Source organism: Meles meles, chromosome 2, assembly GCF_922984935.1.
Source record: "Meles meles chromosome 2, mMelMel3.1 paternal haplotype, whole genome shotgun sequence".
Lineage (NCBI taxonomy): Eukaryota > Metazoa > Chordata > Mammalia > Carnivora > Mustelidae > Meles > Meles meles.
In genome coordinates this window covers 125691984-125714242 of record NC_060067.1, presented here as the reverse complement: position 1 = coordinate 125714242, position 22259 = coordinate 125691984, and the positions used below count along the sequence as shown (strand labels likewise).

The 22259-nt window shown below is 41.3% G+C and overlaps 1 protein-coding gene across 2 annotated transcripts in view; it reads left to right on the top strand.

Annotated features, from left to right (window-relative positions):
- Positions 1–22259, top strand: part of RNF175 (ring finger protein 175) — a 47709-nt gene that overhangs the window by 7624 nt on the left and 17826 nt on the right. For both annotated transcript variants that reach the window (XM_045997802.1, XM_045997801.1), the window contains exons 3-6: positions 401–542; positions 10641–10795; positions 20394–20501; positions 21707–21827. In XM_045997802.1, the coding sequence (XP_045853758.1) occupies positions 401–542; positions 10641–10795; positions 20394–20501; positions 21707–21827 (526 nt within the window). The remainder of the gene's footprint in view (positions 1–400; positions 543–10640; positions 10796–20393; positions 20502–21706; positions 21828–22259) is intronic.

Here is a 22259-nt window from a genome sequence, read left to right as displayed (position 1 = left end):
CGCGGTGCAGAAGGGATGAATGACTTCTGCAAGTCTGTATGACGATGACGTGCCGGACTGGGGACTGGCACCCAGGTCTTTCCAGAGCCCTTCAGTGACTTTCTTGGCCCCATCATTCCACTTGAAAGGACAAGGCTGAAGCCCAAACCACACAGGCTAGCTAAGGGCTGAGAGGAATTGGTTTCCCTAATGAACTCAGGCCCCTCCTCTCTGCTGCCCTCTCCTCAAGCCTGAGAGAAAAGGCAAAAGCAAGAAAAACTTAGGAAAACTGTACTCAGACTTAAAACCCCCTACATTTGAAATCTCCAGTTGCTTTCCTCGAGCCCAGATATTTTGTTCCCCTAAATGTGCAGTGCAAGGGTTGAAGGCTTTTTCAGATGACGTCATTTGCTGGTTCCAGCCTGCAGCAGGAGAGGATACACGAGACGCACCAGGGCCATGAGTCCATGCACGTGGAGATGATCTTGATCTTCCTCTGCACCCTGGTCGTCGCCCAGATAGTGCTGGTACAGTGGAGACAAAGGCATGGCCGGTCCTACAACGTGAGTTGCCCCCAGGGGCCTCTGGAAGCCTGCTCCTCTTCCTGCTGCATCCTTCCTTTCTCACTGCTTTGAAGGAAGCCCTTTGGTTTAAGTCAGTGGCTCTCAACAGGGTGCAGTCTTGCCCCCAGGAATTACATGACAACATCTGGAAACATTTTCAATTGTCATGCCTTAGTGGGAGGGGAGAGGGGGATAGGAGATGCTTCTGGCATCTGGTGGGTAGAGGCCACAAATGCAACTAAAATGCAACTAAATGCAGAGGACAGCTCCTCCTGTCACTAGTGACAAGACTAAGAAACTTTGGTTTAAGTGAATTAGTTTTCCTTTAGCATGATCAACTTCTGCGAGTGGCCTAGGAAAAGGCAGATTGGGAACTGCAGCAACAAAAGATTGAGGCTAACTTTGTTTAATTAGCAATAAACTCAACTGGCAACTTTGTTTAATTAGCAATAAACTCAAACAGCCATAAACTCATATACCCGTAGTTGGCATATCCATGGAAATGGGTTAATGCAAATGTTATACTGACCTCAGCAACACAAAGCATGATCCCGTTGGCAAAGACCAATCCCACTTGAACATGTCCATGAGAACCTTACCATCTTGGGGCCTCAGGATCATAGCCTGAGGTCTTGCCATTGTAATGTTTCCAGCAGTGGTTCTCAAATCTTAAGGTGCATCAGAATCACCTGGAGAGGTGAATCAGACTGTTAATCAGATTCCCAGGTCTCACCCCGAAAGTCTCTGATTCAATAGGAGCCCAAGAATTTGCATGTCTGACAAGTTCCCAGGTGGTGCTGATGCTCTTGGCCAGAGACCACATTTGAGAACCAATCATTTAGACTTGAGCATGTTGCAAAGAAAGAAGGCCCTCATTTAACACTCCACATGGTTCTGGGTCTTACTTAGCCTGGTCATTATACAAGAAGACTTGTCTGTGACATGTGAAGTGCTGGCTTAGACCAGTATTGTATTGTATTTTATTTTTATCCATTATAGAAATCATTCCCTGTGTAGCACAGGGTCTAAAGGGATTCTTTGAATTCTGTAAAATGTTTAAGTTTAGACAAGTTGCCCATTTTATTTAGAAAGGGAAATCTTGTCTTTTTGTTGTTTAAGCAAACACACTAATTTTCTGCTATGTACCACTGTCTTGTCAATTAAAATAAACATCCTCTATATATTACTTGAACAAATTGTTTTTAAAAGAAAAAGACTGGAATAAAACTTCATAAGTTATTCACTTATATCAAAGAAAAGCTTCTTAAATATAACAATGATGGTTTTCTCATCTGCAAAATGGAAATAACCTAATATTCAGAATTTCTGGAGTCCTTAAGTTAGAAGAAAACTGGATTCTTAAGGAAACCATTCATAGCCCTGTTCCATCATTCCCTTATAACTGATAATGATCTCTGGATTAGATATTTTAAAACATGTTCAGTTTCCATGACAACTCTGGTGTAAATTTTACATAGAAAGCCTCCTGAAAGGAAATGTCTCATGAGCTAGCTGACCTGCACTATGTCCCACTACTCCTCCACCATTTTTATTTGATGATTTTCAAGGTAGCTTATGCCAAAAAGAATTTGTCCTTGTCTTATATTTGGAGAAATTGCCCCTTTGTCAATTCTCTGAAGATGTATTTCACGACACCAGTTGATGTCCGGTTCTACCTAACCACAGACAAATCAGCCCATAAATCAGAGGCCACTTGAAGGACTTGTTGCCTTTGGAGGTTCAAACCCTTGATGACTCAGGCTACACCGGCACCAGGTAGACATCCCTGAGCTTAACAAGTGTTGGGTAGCTGGAATGGTCTTCCCAAATTGTTTCCAGCCGCTCACCACCACAAGTTATGCTGCCTGAAATAACTTTCCGGGCTTGTTACTTTTGCTTGCACCCCATCCCTCATTAACAACTGGACTCCCTTAATCCCCCAACTTCTGCTCTCCAAGGTTGCTGTTTCTGTGTTCTTCTATCGCACAGCTCCTCTATTTTATGGTTACCCAGAGGGGCTCTGAGAACCCCTTGCAGGTGACCAGATACCTGTGATAGGAGCCTCTCGTAGAGTGATCCTGCCCGGCACTTTAGTAAAGCCAGGAGCCTAGATAAAGATACCCTACAGTGGTCAAGGACAATTTAGGTCTCATGGTGGCCCTGTTGGGACGCCCCTAGATTAGCTCATAGACATGCTTGGCTTCTAGAATATTTTGTACTTCTTTGCCCATCAGTCCAACTATATCTATTATCTCATGTCCCAAAGGAATGGGTGGAGCAGTCCCTTTCCCCTGCCTGTCTCTGTTGATAATATTTGGCTGAAGGTGAGAGCCAGCATGTGAGGCTGATCTTTCCCATATTGCTGCCTCAGATTTGCCCCATACTTTGCAATTCTTAAGGGTTCAATGCCAGATCCAGGCATCAGAACACAGCCATTTCAGGAACTCTTGGTGGTACCTGCAAGCCCCGAATCTGGAAATGATTTCCAGAGCAACAGTAGCTGATTCTAGCACCAGTTCCAGCATTCTTACTATACCCTGCGTGAACCGTATCAAAAAAACCCCTTTGCCTGACATATTTCTCAGCTTTGGGATGGAATTTGATATGGTCATGTTTACACAAATGCTGACCTGAACAGCTTTATCATCCAGGGAGAACCTAACTTTTAAATTATTTCTCTTGGCACCTAAGATTATGTGACACCTAGCAGAGCTACAGAGAGCTTTGAACACAGTTACAAGATTCATGAGTTCCTCACTCTTTTTTACAAGGGGCCATATATGAGGATTTATTTCTGTTATTTAATTTTGTAATCTCCATCAGTCTATTAGTAACATATTAATATTTATAACATGTTAATTATAATTACTATTATATATAAATTACTAAATATAAAAATTTATATACAAATTACTGTTACTGTTATAGTTGTGCTAGGAGCTTTTTATACAGTAAGTTACCCTGGGAGATAATTATTTTTATTCCTTTTGTGAATTATAGTTCAGAGAGATTAAATAACCTGGTCAAGTTTGTATAACTAATTAGTTGCGGAGTAGAGACTAGAATCCAACCTCACCAGGCTGTTTGTTTTTTTTCATATCAAGGATGAGTTCCTTAAATATCTCTGAACCATGGTTTCCTAATCTGCAAAATGGAAATACTGAAGAAATGAACCTGTCTCCAAAGTTATTGTGATTCAGAAACATTTTCCTGTGAGAACTTCTAGCTTGGTGACTGATATATAGTGAGTGTTCAGTACCATTAGTTGACTCTGAATGCATTCAAGACAAACTGATGTATATAACAGTTTCACAAATTTAGCCATACATTGTAAAAGCAGTTTACTAATAAAAGAATCCTTTTCAAACCCACCAACCTATATTTCTATACCCAGAGAAATTATCTTTAAAAAGTGGAATTGAAATAATTTCTTTCTCAGATAAACAAAAAAAATGGGGTAATTCATTAATAGTAGACTTGACTGCAAGAAATGTTAAAAGAAGTTCTTCAGAAAGACAGAAAATTATATAGGTCAGAAACTCAAGTCTACATAAAGAAATAGAGTGTCAGAAAAGGAATAAATGAAGATAAGATACTTCTTATTCTTAATTGACCAAATAGATAACTATTTGTTCAAAGTAGTAATTGTAACAATGTACAACTGACCCTTGAACAACAGAAGGGTTCAGGATGCTGACCCCCCACATAGTTGAAAATCTGCATATAACTTCTGACTTCCCAAGAACTTAACTACTAAATAGTCTACTGTTGACCAGAAGCCTTACCATTAACATAGTCAGTTGACGCATATTTGATATGTTATATGTTATATACTGTATTCTTACAATAAAGTAAACTAAAGAAAGAAAAATGTTATTAAGAAAATTATAAGGGGGGCGCCTGGGTGGCTCAGTGGATTAAGCCGCTGCCTTCGGCTCAGGTCATGATCTCAGGGTCCTGGGATCGGGGCCCCGCATCGGGCTCTCTGCTCCGCGGGGAGCCTGCTTCCTCCTCTCTCTCTGCCTGCCTCTCTGCTTACTTGTGATCTCTCTCTCTGTCAAATAAATAAATAAAATCTTATAAAAAAAAAAGAAAGAAAATTATAAGGAGGACAAAATACATTTATGATACAGTACTGTCAAAAAATCCACATATAAGCGGACCCATGCAGTTCAAATCAATGTTGTTCAAGGGTTTACTGTACTGGTTGATTGTAGTATATGGTAAATGACATGAATGACAGCAGTGTTAGAAGAAACATGAGGGAGGAATTGGGATTTCTGTGTTATAAGATACTTGCACTACCAGTGAAACAGAATAGTATAATTTGAGAACAGACTTTGATTAGTTGTAAATGTATATTGCAAACTCTAGGGCAACCACTGAAACACCTTTTTAAAAATATGTAATTAGAGTACCTGGGAGGCTCAGTCAGTTAAGCGCCCAACTCTTGACTTTGGCCCAGGTCATGATCTCAGTCATGAGATTGATCCCTGTGCTGGGCTCTGTGCTGGCATGGAACCTGCTTAAGATTCTTTCTTTCCCTCTCCCTCTACCCCTCTCCACAGCTCCACTTGTGTGCGTGCATGCCTGTGCTCACTCTCTCTCTCTCTCTCTCTTAAAAAATACATATACTAAGAGAGGAAAGAAAATGGAATCATAAAATTCTCACTTAAAGCCAGAGAGCCTAAAAAAGGGGGTGGGTCATAGAGGAAAAGAAAGAAACAAAAAATTATGCAACAAACAGAACACAGTTACAAATAGAATAGATAGTAATCCAGCTATATCAACAGTCCGTTCAAATGTACATAGTCTAAATACATCAATTAAAAGACAGAGATTGGGGGCGCCTGGGTGGCTCAGTGGGTTAAAGCCTCTGCTTTCGGCTCAGGTCATGATCCCAGGGTCCTGGGATCGAGCCCCACATTGGGCTCTCTTCTCCATGGAGAGCCTGCTTCCTCCTCTCTCTCCCTGCCTGCCTCTCTTGCCTACTTGTAACATCTGTCTGTTAAATAAATAAATAAAATCTTCAAAAAAAAAGAGATTGTCACTGTGAATAAAAAAATAAAACAAATGAAAACTAAAAATAAGACCCAATTATATGTTGTTGACAAGAAACTCATAAGAATACAGATGTAACCATCAGGGAGAAAAAAGGGGCAATACATAATGATAAAAGAGTCAGTTATTTAAAAGGGAATAACAATTCTTAATGTGTATATACCTAACAAGAGTACATCAAAATATACAAGGCAAAAACTAATTGAACTGCAAGGAGAAATTGACAAATCCACTGCTTCGTTGGATTAACAGCTTACTTCAGCAGTCGATAGAGCAAGAAGCCAGAAAATTGGTAAGGATAGAGTTGATCTGAAAAGCACAATTCTTCGATCTGTGCTAATTGATATTTATAGAATACTTCATCCAACAACAGAAAAGTACACATTCTTCTCAAGCTCACATAAAACGTTCACCAAGATAGACCACATTTAGGACATAAAACACACCAAAAAATTTGTGAGAGAATTTAAGTATAGGGATTGCCTGGGTGGCTTAGTGGGTTAAGCAGCTGACTTCAGATCGAGTCCCACATCGGCTCCTTGCTTGGCAGGGAGCCTGCTTCTCCCTCTGCCTCTGCCTGCCGCTCTGTCTGCCTGTGCTCGCTCTCTCTCTCTCTCTCTCTAACAAATAAATAAATAAATAATCTTAAAAAAAAAGTATTTAAGTATACAAAGTATACTCTCAGACCACAAAAATTAAATTAGGAATCAATAACAGAAAGATAGCTGGAAAAATTACGGCAACCCCCGATTTTGCCGGGGAACAATTAAGAAATAAATGGCACATGGTGGGAGCCAGGTCACTTATTATTTATTTACACCTTGAAGGTATTATCTACTACATATAAAATAGTATTAGTTTCACATCATTTCATGAACAATTTGGATTTCAGGGGGGAGGGGACTAATCCAAAATGCTGGAAACATTTTCAGATTACAACTTTCAAGAAATGTCTAGCTTCTGAAGTGACTGTTCAATTTGTCTTAGATTCTGTTCCATGGTCTATAGGAACTGTATGTGTGTCAGAGCAGCTTATTATAAATACCTAGAGCAAAGGAAACATGTTATTTAGAAAACAACATTTAAAAATAGGACATTAACTGCTCCTGTGTGATGTCAAAAAGTGAAGAGAGAAAGTAGGTAAGAAGTGGAAAATTCTTATTTTGTTTGGAATACTACTAAATACCTGGATGTTTCCAAATAGTCACAGTTTTAGTACAAGATAGAGCATCTGGATATTTGAATTTTTCTCTTTTCAGCTCATAGTGTTGATATGGTGTGGACTTGGCAGAACTTCAAAGTTAAATTATTTCCAAATGCTTTTAACAGCATTTTTTAAACAGCATTTAATTAAAAAATAAAATCTCATTCAACACCACCCTCTCCACCTCCTTTTATATATCCCACTTTTCATATCTGCGGGAAATAGGGGGAAGGGGCCAAAAAAGAATCCTTGTACTTCCCCTCAAATCACTAGAAGGCCTACATGACTACATACACAGAATTTGGACTTCAGACACACTGTTAACTTGCCTCCACACACAGGCAAATAATTTGCCACAGATTGAAATATTGCTCTATTTAAATCAACTTCCTGCCTATTAATAGCTGTGAAACCCTAGAACATATTACCATACCTTAAAAAAAAAAAAAGCCTTATGCCTCCTTGAATCTTTTTTAAATGAGGCAACACACAAATAGATACAGTTTCATACATACATAACATTGCAGAATCTCCTTGAAGAATTTGAAGAGCAAAATCAACAGTCTGAATTGATTTGAAGATAGAAGTGAGGACCAAGTGAAAATCTAATGGCCCTCCGTATGCCAAGATTCCATCTTTTACTTGTCTGATTTACGTCCACGCTCCTTCATTGCCTTGGCACTAATTATAGCAGCAGTATTTCCTGGAGTCATTTATTTACATGATAATTTTCTGCTTACCTCTGGCATCTCCTTGCTTTTGCTGCACCTCCACCTGCACAAATATACAGAGACACATGGACAAATGGCTGCAAATACTTAGGGATTTGCAGTGCAAAGGAAATGAGCATCACATAACTTCCTCCTTCTGCCCCTCCTTCCCTTCCTCCCTGCCTCCTTCTCTCTGTCTCTTTCTCTCTCTTCTTTCTCTCTCCCACCTCCCTTTCCTTCTCTCTCTTATGTTGTGTGATCCAATCATCATTCTATATAATTAGGCCAATAAAAAGCTATCTTTGTTTTGACTTGATTTGCTATTCTTTTTCGAATAATGATGTGCCTAGCTCCAAGGAAAAGCATGGTAACTTTGGGCAGCATCTGATTCGTCAGGAAATTCCTTCTGCCACAACATGTGGGTGGGGAGAACATTTGGTGATGGGATCCAGATGCACAGGCTGCCCTTGGCCAGGAATGCAGCTGTATTTTATATGCATGTGCCCAGATGGTGACCCCTCTGGCATTATTAATGTGTCCCAGCTGCCAGGCCTCCTCATTTGCAAGCATGCACCTCGATTTCACAGATTTCGTGTATTTATTTATGAGGCACCAAATTCCTACATTTCATATGTGGCAGTTGCTATTAAAATGAGAATTTTGAACTGCTCTGAAAATTGATAAAGAATCTTTTAAATTGATACGAAATGTGGCCCTTGTTTCAAAATGACCTCTACAATTAGTGAATTCGTAATGCACATTTCTATCTTTGCCCTGTGCATGTTAAGAAAATATGGCACTGGGCTTACACTTTAAAGATAGGTAAGAAATTACACAGTTGCATTCCTGATATGATGATTTTTTGCTTTTCTTTTATTTCTGATCTCTCAGGCCTATTTTTTAAAAGTAGCATGTCTATACATTTGAACACGGTTATTCACTGCTAATTAAACCCAGGCATCGAGTAAGAGAAATATGAGATCTTCTAGAAATGGGTTGATTCACAAGGAGAACTAGTATTATAAAAATATAACCCAATCATTACTCCAAAGTATTATAGATGATAATAATTCCATGGACTTCCAAAGTATTATAGATGATAATAATTCCATGGACTTGAGGAAATGGATTAGTCTAACCTATTCTGGCTTATGATGTAAAGTATAAAATATAGAAGTATGGTATTTTTGCTGAATTAAAATGAACTGAATCATTATTCTTTAAAAATTCAGCATTTTTATGCGGGAAATATAAAAATGATCAAACTGGGTTTTTTTCAAATTTTTAAATTCTAGTTAGTTAATATACAGTGAAATGTTGGTTTCCAATATAGAATTCAGTGACTCGTCACCTACATACAACACCCAGAGCTCAAGACGAATCGAACTGTTAAGACAGAAAGATGAAAAATGCAAAAGGTAGATGATCAGATTTTGAAAGAGGGAAATCATGTCGATTTCCTTTTTCAGTATCAGAAGTAATAAACTAAAAAAGCCAGAAAACATATCATTTATCATAGATAACTATCTCCAAAATCAGCTGTAGGAAGTAAATGACCCAAATACTCATGTCATCTTCTTTAAGAGCACCTCCCACATTTACTATCAATAGCAGAGGGTCACGGTGGCTAGTGCTGAGTGCTAAAGTATAGCGAGTCTTACTTAGTATATAGTTTCTGGCCTTCAGGAACAGTATTCCACTTCCTTTTTTTTTTTTTAAGATTTTATTTATTTATTTGACAGAGAGATAGAAAGAGAGCACAAGCAGACAGAGTGGTAAGCAGACGGAGAGGGAGAAGCAGACTCCCCATTGAGCTAGGAGCCCAATGTGGGACTCGATCCTAGGACCCTAGGATCATGACCTGAGCAGAAGGCAGACACTTAACTGACTGAGCCACCCAGGTGCCCCAGTATTCTATTTCCTTAAGCAAAGCCTGTCTGTCCTATTTAGATAGATATTCATCTTGATTTCCTAAATAAAGCTGCTAACTCATGGATTCACTATAACCATACTCACAAGGTAGGATGGAAAATTAAAGCCCCGGGCTCAGAATTCACCTCAGCAGAACATTGCCTGGTGCCCACCAATGAATGTCCTCACCTGAGACAAACCGTCTTTGCCATCCCCCTCTTACGTTGGTGCTGATTAGATCATAGGTGGTTAGTATGCATGTGATCAAACATAAAAGGTCAGAGGTTATGGCTGTTGTTTAAGCCTGTCTGCTTTTCCCAGGAGAGGTGATAGCTGGTATCAGGCCTGATATAAGAATGCGCCTGTCAGTGTGGTGACGGTATCAAGCTGACCCACAAGCCAGCAGCTCAGTCCCTCCTGCTTCTGCTACATGGGATTGGGGCCAAGCAACTTAACCCTCTAAGGTCACTCACACTCAGGTCAGTGGTTATAGGCCACACGGAGTTACACACAGATGAACAGGAAAGAGTTTGCTTCACATCTTGGCTACCTGGAAAAGCCACTGGTACCTAAAAAGGCAAAGCAAGAAGCAAAAAGATGGGCTTCATATCGAATAGTCAGGGGTGAGGGGATCCCAGAGATGGGACACAAGGTTTAACCCTACACAGTGCACTGGGGCAGCAGACAAAAGCGGTCCCAGGAGCTGCTGTGATGTCACTTCCTCCTTTGACATCACTGTGCATTTGTACATGTGCTCGTGATAGAAAAAACAGTCGCTTGGCTTCCTGTATTACATACTGTTTCCAGAACACTTTCCTATCTGTAATGGTCTGAGCCTCCCTCAGTCAGCACAGGTAAACAGGACAGGCATTATTACCCCCAATTTTACAACACAAGTGAGGCTCATTTGTCCAAAGTCATGTAGCTTTTGAAGCCCAAAGTTGCTTTTGTCTGAAATACCCAGGCAAAAAGATGTAAAAGAAAATGATTATTTGGGGTTCTTTCCCATTTGAATTTTCAGATGACCAAACCAAGTCCCTCAAAACTCTGCATGTACAGAAGAGCTTACAGCTGGACGGTGAGCCAGTTGCATGTTACAGACAGGGTGGTAGAGGTGGTTCCCCCCCAGTAGCTTCTGAATCATTTACTAGTGGACTTGTCATTCTGGGCCTTCAGTCATTGAAAGAGACTTTCTGTTCATTTTTCTGACAGCTGGTGACACTGTTGCAGATGTGGGTTGTCCCTCTCTATTTCACGATAAAACTCTACTGGTGGCGGTTTCTGTCTCTGTGGGGAATGTTCTCGGTTATTACCAGTTACATCCTCTTCAGAGCTACCCGAAAACCCCTCTCAGGGAGAACACCACGGTATGTATTCCCTTCGTTCCTTCCCTGATGTCCTCCTTATTGTAACTACTAAGAAATATACTTTAATTCCATTTTTCCTGGATGGGGAAGGAAAGCATTACACTTCTTTTGCCTTCAGTAGCCAAGCTATTTATTTATTTATTTTTAAATATTTTATTTATTTGACAGACAGAGATCACAAGTAGGCAGAGAGACAGGCAGAGAGAGAGGGAAGCAGGCTCCCCACCGAGCAGAGAGCCCGATGCGGGGCTCGATCCCAGGACCCTGAGACCACGACCGGAGCCGAAGGCAGAGGCTCAACCCTCTGAGCCACCCAGGTGCCCCAGTAGCCAAACTATTTAGAGATTAGCTGTACTGCTGTGAGTTCATGTTCATTATTTAATGACGATTTGGGCATACCTATAACATTTATTGCTTCAGATGAAAGCCAGAAGAAAGAGAAGTGAAAGTATAAAGTGAAAGTTTAAACTTTCTAAAGCACCATTTTTATCTTTATTTTTAGCTCAGCATTTTGTTTGACTCCATTGTAAGTTGGGTTACACATATTTTATAATAGGGTAAGAGTTAGATGTTGGCATTTCTAACAACTATGTATGTATTTTATGTCAGACAAATCATAAGCAATGGACGGCTTACTCCTCTCATAACAAATGAGGCTTTCCTATTCCAATGATCATCTTAATTACCATGGCCAACCTCTTGACATTTCTATAATTCCCATCATATTATCTGCAAATATTTCAAAAGTGCTTTTAACCTCATAATGTGCCCCCAAGTTTGCTTTCGCTCTCTTTGTTCTCTAGATAAAATCTGAATCTGAGTCTAGATAAAATTGAAATGGGATAAGGAGAAAATGTGTAAAGTGTTACACGGTAATAAGACAATGTCAAATTTTGATCTTTATTGAAAAACAAATCCTCAGCTCCTGTGGAATGTTCTTATGATTGTTTAGCCATTCAGATGTTTGTTCTTAATCCTCTAAAAAAGTGGGAGAGACGAATACCAACTTTTCCTTCTAGTTTGGAGAAGACAAAATATGCGGTGAGAAAAATCAGATAAATAAATGTAATGATTGGGGCACCTGGGTGGCTCAGCGGGTTAAAGCCTCTGCCTTCGGCCCAGGTCATGGTCCCAGGGTCCTGGGATCGAGCCCCTCATCGGGCTCTCTGCTCAGCAGGGAGCCTGCTTCCCCTCCTCTCTCTCTCTCTGGCTGCCTCTCTGCCTACCTGTGATCTCTGTCTGTCAAATAAATAAATAAAATCTTTAAAAAAAAAATAATAACAAGTGTAATGATAAAGATGAATCTTCGAGGGCCTCTTGGCTGGCTCAACCAGAAGAGCATGTGACTCTTGATCTCAGGGTCATGAGTTCAAGCCCCCACGTTGTGGATGCACAGATTGCTTTAAAAAATAAATAATTTTTTTAAAAAGATTGACATTCAAATAAGTAAATTCGGGTTGATGTCTAATTTAATCCCACTTTGGGAAGAGCTTTGGAGTGGTGTTAGGAGACCTCCCAAACTGGGGAGTTTGGGGTTTGCGACAGCCTTTGCATGGCCTGACTTGCCCATCAGTACATGGGCATATGGCACAATTTCTCCTTAAAAAAATATTGCCAGTTATTTAAGACTTGTGAAAGTGATCCAAATTTTGGATGAACCAAAATGTACTTGTTTCCATTCCCTGGATATAATCTATATTGTGTTTCAGTGAGACTAGTTCACTTCTCCACTGTAGAATGAATCAACCCAGTTAGACACAGTATTTCTTTTTTTTTTATTTTATTTATTTATTTTTATTTGTTTATTTACAGCATAACAGTGTTCATTGTTTTGGCATTACACCCACTGCACAGTATTTCTGTGCACGTTAGCTCATTCAATGCAGAGGAACTTCATGACAAAGAATATGCAAATGCTACAAAGAATATGCAAATGATGCCTCCTTATACTCCATGCCTCATTTATCTCCGATGGCCAGGGATCTGTGCCACCGCACACCCATTTCAGCTTCTCCTGCCGCCACACTCTGAGCCCTGGCAGACAGAGCCTGACAGCCAACAAATCCTTACTACCATTTAAGGAAAGACCTAGTCACCATTTGAAGAGAGGACAACGGGAGAGGCTAATTAGGATCCCATTAACTCCTAGAAAAGCAGCCTAGAAAAAGAAGTTCCTGTTTTTGAGAGGTAGGAGGCCCTAAAGACCTTTATGGATCTTTGTTTAATCATCATGTCATAGGTAAATCACTTCCTGGCCATAGTCCATTTGTCAACAGGATTTCATTACAGACTGGGAAAACTGGTCAGAGCAAATCAGCAAGGTGCAAAGGCAAATCCAAGAGGAGAGGTCCCCTGCCCCAACACCATTTAAAACCAGCTGTTCCTCCCCCAGAATATACCAAGCCCTGACCGATGGGTCAGAGTAACAGAACGGAAAGGGAGTTTCCCCTCTCCTGCAGTAGAGTTCAGGCTCAAAAACAGGCCATAAACAGGCCAGCAGAGCCGGGCTTGGCCACATCTGTCCTTGTGGAGGCTGCACGATTCCTACTCAGGTTTCTCTGCCTTCAGTTGTAATCTAAGTATCAAGGGAGTTCTGGACTCTAGCGCTCTAGAAACATGTATATCCAATAAGCAAGAAGATTTGGGGGTAGGGGATTTGGAAAAATCTAACACATCTGTAATAATTATATGACATATTGAGTATTGAATGTGCCGAGGCTTCTGAACATCATCCCACATAATCTTCAGGACTACCACAGGAGCGAGTGTGGTCACCCCCACTTTGTAAATGGGGCACTCCCAGGAAGAAATGCCAGAGTAAGATGGCCAGAGTCCCACAGGCAGTGACGGGGAGGGGGGGGCTCAGAATCATACCAAGGACAAGCAGCATGCAAAACCCCTCCTTCCACCAGCATGCTGTCCCTTCAGAACATCAACAAATCGCTTAGCACAGAGAAACCCCAAAGTTTAAAGTCAGGAACATCTGTGGTGCTGGCACAACCTTGAGGGGCCCCTCTCAAGTACATCGAGTTGGAGTACACCTGGAGTTCCAGGACCCCCACTCTGGTGCCGGCAGGTGCTGTGAGGGCAGACAGGGAGGCCCTCTTAGAACTGGCCGCTCTCCCCACCATCAACCCTTTTAGCAACACCAGACTTTAGCCTCCACCAGACTGTCCTGAACAGTGATCAAAACTGCTGGGCACTGGCAATTCGAACGGATCAAAAGACCAAGGGTCACTTTGGCAGAAAGATCCCCCTTAAAGCCCTCGCTGACCCCTTTTAGAGATGACAAAAGCTCAGAGGGACTTGACCCACCTTGTGCAGTCCTGTGTGAGTTTCCGGCTCCATGGAACTCCCCACGGGTGACCACCCCCATGGGCAGGATTATACCTGCAGGAGGAGGCGTGGCCCACATAGCCCAGCCTTTCGTCTTTGAAATGATGTAAATAGTAGTGCTATTTTTAAGTACTTGAGGAAACTCCGCACTGTTTTCCAGGGTGGCTGTGCCACTAACAGTGTAAGAGGGTTCCCCTTTCTCCACTCCAATATTTCATCTACTCCAGCAGCAATCCTCTCCAACATTTGTTGTTCCCTGATTTGTTAATTTTTGCTATTCTAACTGGTGGAAGGTGGTATCTCATTTTGGTTTTGATTTGTATTTCCCTGATGGCTAGCGAGGTTGAGTACTTTTTCATGTGTCTGTTAGCCATTTGTATGTCTTCTCTGGAGAAGTGTCTGTTCATGTCTTCTGCCCATTTTTTTTACTTGATTATTTGTTTCTTCACTGTTGGGTTTGAGGAGTTCTTTATAGAACATGGATAGTAGCCCTCTATCTGTAATGTCATTTGCAAATATCTTCTCTCATTCTGTAGGTTGCCTCTTAGTTTTGTTGACTGTCTCCTTTGTTGTGCAGAAACTTTTTATCTTGATGAAGTCCCAAAAGGTCATTTTTGCTTTTGTTTCCCTTGCCTTTGGAGACATATCTTGAAAGAGTTTGCTGTGGCTGATGTCAAAGAGGTTACCACCTATGTTCTCTTCCAAGATTTTGTTGGATTCCTGTCTCACATTGAGGTCTTTCATCATTTTGAGTTTATCTTTGTGTGTGGTGTAAGAGAATGGTCGAGTTTCATTCTTCTATATATGGTTGACCAGTTTTTCCCACACCATCTATTGAAGAGACTATCTTTTTTCCATTGGATAGTCTTTCCTACTTTGTCAAGTTTTAGTTGCCCACAGAGCTGAAGGTCCATTTCTGGGCTCTCTATTCTGTTCCATTGATCTATGTGTCTGTTTTTGTACGAGACAGTATGTACCATACTGTCTTGGTGATCACAGTTTTGAAATATAGCTTGAAGTCAGGCAACATGCTACCCCCAGCTTTGTTTTTCTTTTTCAACCTTCCCTTGGCAATTCGGGATCTTTTCTGGTTCCATACAAATTTTAGGATTGTTTGTTCCAGTTCCTTGAAAAATGCCAGTGGTATTTTAATAGGGATGGTATTCAAAGTGTAGATTTCTCTGGGTAGGGTAGAAATTTTAACAGTGTTTATTCTTCCAATCCATGAGCATGGAATGCTTTTCCATCTTTTTTCGTCTTTTCTTCCAAATAGAGCCAGCAATTTCACTACTGGGTATTTACCCCAAAGATACAAATGTAGTGAAGAGAAGGGCCACATGAACCCCAATGTTCACAGCAGCAATGGCCACAATAGCCAAACTGTGGAGAGTGGCAAGACGCCCTTCAACAGATGGATGGATAAAGATGTGGTCCGTATATACAATGGAATATTACTCAGCCTTCAGAAAGGATGAATACCCGCCATTTGCATCGACATGGATGGAACGGAAGGCAATTATGCTAAGTGAAATAGGTCAAGCAGAGAAAGACAATTATCATATGGTTTCACTCATATGTGGAACATAAGGAATAGCATGGAGGACCTTAGGAGAAGGAAGGGAAAACTGAAGGGGGGAATCGGTGGTGGGGGAGATGAACCATGAGAGACTATGGACTCCGGGAAACAAACTGAGGGTTTTAGAGGGTAGGGGAGTGGGGGGATAGCTAACTGGGTGATCAGTAAGGGCACGTGTTGTAATGAGCACTGGGTATTATATGCAAATAATCATTGAACAGTACATCAGAAACTAATGATGTGCTGTATGATGACTAACATAACATAATTTTAAAAAAAAGGAAATTATGTAAATGACAACTCATGTCTCAAGCCAGCCCACCAACCCCATGTAAAGCGTCATGCTTCAGAAGGTCCTTCCTGACTAGAAGTCAGTGAAGCAGGACATCTTTTAAAATAACTTCGAAACACTGCATCAGTAATATCATAGAACTTAAGCATTGGGAGCAATGGCTCCAACAGAGAGGAAGCTGGGGGAGGTGAGAGAGTTGGAGGCAGGGCTCCAGGGGTGAAGGTAAGACGGCATGGTAGTCTCTGGAGTGTGATTCTCCACTCATTCTCCACCCATTCTAACAGTGAAGAGCACTGTTAAAGGCAGGAACAGGGACTTCTGAGAACCAGAGGGACAAGCTGAGAGGCAAACAAAGCCTCCTACTTGGGAGCAACAGTCCAGCCACCCGCTTCTTTACTCTGGGACCCAAGGACAGCACCCAGCTGCTCCTTCTCCTACTACCTCTTCTTGTTCCAGTAGGCACAACCTTGCTCTGTGGTACTTGCCCAGGGGATCTGGGCTCCTGACCTCTTCCCACATCCTACCAGGCACGAAGCAGCCATGTGGCCCCCTCTGTAGTTTTTCTAAGGGATTTTACTGCCAGGGATAAGGGAAACAAACAGGGTATGGGGTTCCCTGCCAGATCATCTATACCCTTCCTCTCTATAACCATCTCCCACTTCTCCATTTCAACCCCATGGGAAGAAGGAAAGGCTTTAAGAGTGGTCAGGGTACATGCTGGGATACACACAGGACCTATCCACAGAGCAGGAGAAAACCATCCTGAGGCTCACTTCTGATTCCATCCCAGGGCTAGGGGAGGGGCTCTGTGAGTGGAGAGGACTTGGGATGAGGCAGAGCTCACTACTGATAACATCTGCCCTGGGGCTGGGGGAGTGGATGGAAGGGCAGCAGGAACAGTAGTGGGGAGAAACTCCCAAGAGAGGAGGTTCCCTCCTCCTGACTTCTCTGTTCCTCTTTTGCTTACTTCCAAGCTATTCCTGCCAAAACCACTCTAAGATAACCCTAGGGCCAAAAAAGAGAAGGGGACTTTTATCCATTTCGATTTTATCTTTGTGAACGGTGTAAGAGAGTGGTCGAGTTTCATTCTTCTACATATCGCTGTCCAGTTTTCCCAGCACCATTTATTGAAGAGACTGTCTTTTTTCCATTGAATATTTTTTCCTGTTTTGTCGAAGATTATTTGACCATAGAGTTGAGGGTCCATATCTGGGCTCTCCACTCTGTTCCACTGGTCTATGTGTCTGTTTTTATGCCAGTACCACGCTGTCTTGGTGATCACAGCTTTGTAGTAAAGCTTGAAATCGGGTAACGTGATGCCGCCAGTTTTGTTTTTGTTTTTCAACATTTCCTTAGCAATTCGGGGTCTCTTCTGACTCCATACAAATTTTAGGATTATTTGCTCCAGCTCTTTGAAAAATATCGGTGGAATTTTGATCGGAATGGCATTAAAAGTATAGATTGCTCTAGGCAGTATAGACATTTTAACAATGTTTATTCTTCCAATCCAAGAGCATGGAAGAGTCTTCCATCTTTTTGTGTCTTCTTCAATTTCTTTCATGAGTGTTCTGTAGTTCCTCGAGTACAGGTCCTTTACTTCTTTGGTTAGGTTTATGCCCAGGTATCTTATGGTTCTTGGTGCTATAGTAAATGGAATCAATTCTCTAATTTCCCTTTCTGTATTTTCATTGTTAGTGTATAAGAAAGCCACTGATTTCTGTACATTGACTTTGTATCCTGCCACGTTACTGAATTGCTGTATGAGTTCTAGTAGTTTGGGGGTGGAGTCTTTGGGGTTTTCCATATAAAGAATCATGTCATCTGCGAAGAGAGAGAGTTTGACTTCTTCCTTGCCAATTTGGATACCTTTTATTTCTCTTTGTTGTCCGATTGCCGTTGCTAGAACTTCTAATACTATGTTGAACAAGAGTGGTGAGAGTGGGCATCCTTGTCGTGTTCCTGATCTCAACGGGAAGGCTGCAAGCTTTTTCCCATTGAGGATGATATTTGCTGTGGGTCTTTCATAGATAGATTTTATGAAGTTCAGGAATGTTCCCTCTATCCCTATACTTTGAAGCGTTTTCATCAGGAACGGATGCTGGATTTTGTCAAATGCTTTTTCTGCACCAATTGAGAGGACCATGTGGTTCTTCTCTCTTCTCTTATTGATGTGTTCTATCACACTGATTGATTTGCGAATGTTGAACCAACCTTGCAACCCAGGGATGAATCCCACCTGGTCATGGTGGATAATCTTTTGAATGTGCTGCTGGATCCTGTTTGCTAGGATCTTGTTGAGAATCTTTGCATCCATATTCATCAGTGATATTGGTCTGAAATTCTCCTTTTTGGTAGGGTCTTTGCCTGGTTTGGGGATTAGGGTAATGCTGGCTTCATAAAAAGAGTCTGGAAGTTTTCCTTCTGCTTCAATTTTTTGGAACAGCTTCAGGAGAATTGGTGTTATTTCTTCTTTGAAAGTTTGGTAGAATTCCCCAGGGAATCCGTCAGGTCCTGGGCTCTTGTTTTTTGGGAGGTTTTTGATCACTGCTTCAATCTCATTACTAGATATCGGTCTATTCAGGTTGTCAATTTCTTCCTGGTTCAATTTTGGGAGTTTGTAGCTTTCCAGGAATGCATCCATTTCATCTAGGTTGCTTAGCTTATTGGCATATAACTGTTGGTAATAATTTCTGATGATTGTTTCTATTTCCTTGGTGTTAGTTGTGATCTCTCCCTTTTCATTCATAATTGTATTAATTTGGGCTTTCTCTCTTTTCTTTTGGATTAGTGTGGCCAATGGTTTATCGATCTTATTGATTCTTTCAAAAAACCAGCTTCTAGTTTCATTGATACGTTCTACTGTATCTCTCGTTTCGTGAGACAGGAATCTATCAGAATCCTAGAGGAGAACATAGGCAGTAACCTCTTCCATATCAGCCACAGCAACTTCTTTCAAGATAAGTCTCCAAAGGCCAAGGAAACAAAAGCAAAAATGAACTTTTGGGACTTCATCAAGATCAAAAGCTTCTGCACAGCAAAGGAAACAGTCAACAAAACAAAGAGGCAACCCACGGAATGGGAGAAGATATTTGCAAATGACAGTACAGACAAAAGGTTGATATCCAGGATCTACAAAGAACTTCTCAAATTCAACACACACAAAACAGATAATCATATCAAAAAATGGGCAGAAGATATGAACAGACACTTCTCCAATGAAGACATACAAATGGCTATCAGACACATGAAAAAATGTTCATCATCACTAGCCATCAGGGAGATTCAAATTAAAACAACATTGAGATACCACCTAACACCAGTTAGAATGGCCAAAATTAGCAAGACAGGAAACAACGTGTGCTGGAGAGGATGTGGAGAAAGGGGAACCCTCTTACACTGTTGGTGGGAATGCAAGTTAGTGCAGCCACTTTGGAGAACAGTGTGGAGATTCCTGAAGAAATTAAAAATAGAGCTTCCCTATGACCCTGCAATTGCACTGCTGGGTATTTACCCCAAAGATACAGATGTAGTGAAAAGAAGGGCCATTTGTACCCCAATGTTTATTGCAGCAATGGCTACGGTCGCCAAACTGTGGAAAGAACCAAGATGCCCTTCAAGGGATGAATGGATAAGGAAGATGTGGTCCATATACACAATGGAGTATTATGCCTCCATCAGAAAGGACGAATACCCAACTTTTGTAGCAACATGGACAGGACTGGAAGAAATTATGCTGAGCGAAATAAGTCAAGCAGAGAGAGTCAAGTATCATATGGTCTCACTTATTTGTGGAGCATAACAAATAACATGGAGGACATGGGGAGATGGAGAGGAGAGGGAGTTGAGGGAAACTGGAAGGGGAGATGAACCATGAGAGACTGTGGACTCTGAAAAACAACCAGAGGGTTATGAAGGGGCGGCGGGAGGGGGTGGGGTGTGGTGGGAGGTTGAGGAACCAGGTGGTGGGTAATAGGGAGGGCACGTACTGCATGGAGCACTGGGTGTGATGCCAGAACAATGAACACTGTTATGCTGTAAATAAGCAAATAAAAATAAATAAATAAATTAAAAAAAAAAAAAAAAAGAGAAGGGGAGGCAGCGTCCCAGACAGAGAAACCATCCCTGAAGATCATTCTTACATGAAGAATATAGATAAGTTACAATGAATTCATATATGCGTGTGCATACTATTTATACACTTTGTTGATATATTAAAACTGTAGATTATTATTAATCTAGATAATTATTATTGAGTTTAGCTGATATAATCTACTCACATATATTACATAAAAAATAGAATTCTAGAAATTAAAAACTGACTTACAAAAATGAGGAAGGTAAAATACTTTATAATATATCATGTTCTGTATTTATCCCCACTTTACCCTTCACAGATTGGTCTACAAATGGTTTCTTCTAATCTACAAACTCAGCTATGCATTTGGTGTTGTGGGTTATTTGGCTATCATATTTACAATGTGTGGATTCAATTTACTTTTCAGGTAGGTATCTCCAATTAAGATCTTAGTACCTAATGATTAAGATTCATTAAATTAGGAGCTAATTAAATTAGGGGCTGATTGTTCATTTCTTAAAAAAATATTTCCCATAAAAATGGGGTGGGGGTAAGGTGCCTGGGTGGTTAAACGGCTGCCTTCAGCTCAGTTCATGATCTCAGGGTCCTGGGCTCACTGCCTGAATTCTGGCTCCCTGCTCAGCGGGGAGCCTGCTTCTCCCTCTGCCTCTGCCTCTCCCCTGCTTGTGTGCCCTCTCTCTAATACATAAAATCTTTTTTAAAAAAATGGGGTGGGGTTATCGTAGAGAATCCCATTATATTTGAAATGTGATCCAACTTGCACGGGTTTTTGGTTTTTTTTTTCTCTAATACCTGGCAACAGCGGCACAGTACCAAAGGGCCTCAAAATTGGAGCTTGATCCCTGGGACCAATTGTCATGTTAGGCAAATCATTTCTTCTATATCTCCATTTTTTCAAATGCAGAGTGGGGATAATCCTCTCTATCTGGAGTATCTGTTAAGTAAAGTATTTGAAAGCAGAGATTCCCAAACCCGAGGAACTTCTAAAAAGCACTGCTGGGCTGACCCACCCCAGGTCACATACATTACAGCTCCTGATCCCCAGAGTCTTAAACCTCCCCCCAGGTGATTCTAATCTATATTTCAGGCTGAGAACCACAGCTCAGTTAAAGAAGTTCTTTACGTTAGCTGCCGGGTGGAATCACCTGGGGTCTGGAGAGGTTCCAAAACTATTGTGGCACAGGCCCCACCCCCAGAGAGTCAGATGTCATTGGCCTGGGGGCCCAGGAGCAGGGGGCAATTTTACAAGCCGCCCAGGCCTTTCTTTGCATAGCCCAGCCTGAGAACCACTCATTAGAATAAATACCTTCTCAAGAATTACTTTGTCCACTTGCCACTGAGTAATAAAATCCAAGGAGAATTTAGAGAATTTAAAATTCTGAAAGAAAGGAAGGAAGAAAGAAAGAAAAAGAAGGGAGGGAAGGAAGGAAGGAAGGAAGGAAGGAAGGAAGGAAGGAAGGAAGGAAGGAAGGAATTTAAAAAAATCAATTAAAAAAAAAAAAGCTCCCAAATTTCTGTTAGATACTCTGGCAGGAAGTGCCTTCTAAGCTGGAGCCCATCCCAAGACCCCCGAATGCCACATTCTTATTTCAGTACACTTGTTTTCAACAGAATCAAGGCCAGAGATTCCATGGATTTTGGTATCGTATCCTTGTTCTATGGCCTCTACTATGGTGTGATGGGGAGAGACTTTGCAGAGATCTGTTCAGATTACATGGCTTCTACAATAGGGGTAAGTGTTGCTTTCATTCTCTGAAACCACTTGAAGAAAAGGTCTCATCTTACACATCTGCATCCGTTTTCAGAGACATGTTGGTCTTTTTTGGGTCTCCCAGGCCAAGTGCTCCCTGCATCTCCTTGCATCAAAAATTATCTTTGCTAATTGATTAGAAAATATACTTCTTTATATAAAGTGGTTGGAAGTAAGGCATCTCATCTTTTTATTTATTTATTTATGTTTATGTCACCTCTGCACCCAACGTGGGGCTCAGACTCACAACCCTGAGATCAAGAGTTGCATGCTGTACAGACTGGGCCAGCCAGGCGCCCCCAGAGGCCTCCTTTTAAATAAAATAATTATTTGGAAGCAACAATAAGTAGCATACTCCAACTGAAAGGATTAGTAGGGATGCCTGGGCGGCTCAGTCGGGTAAGCATCCAACTC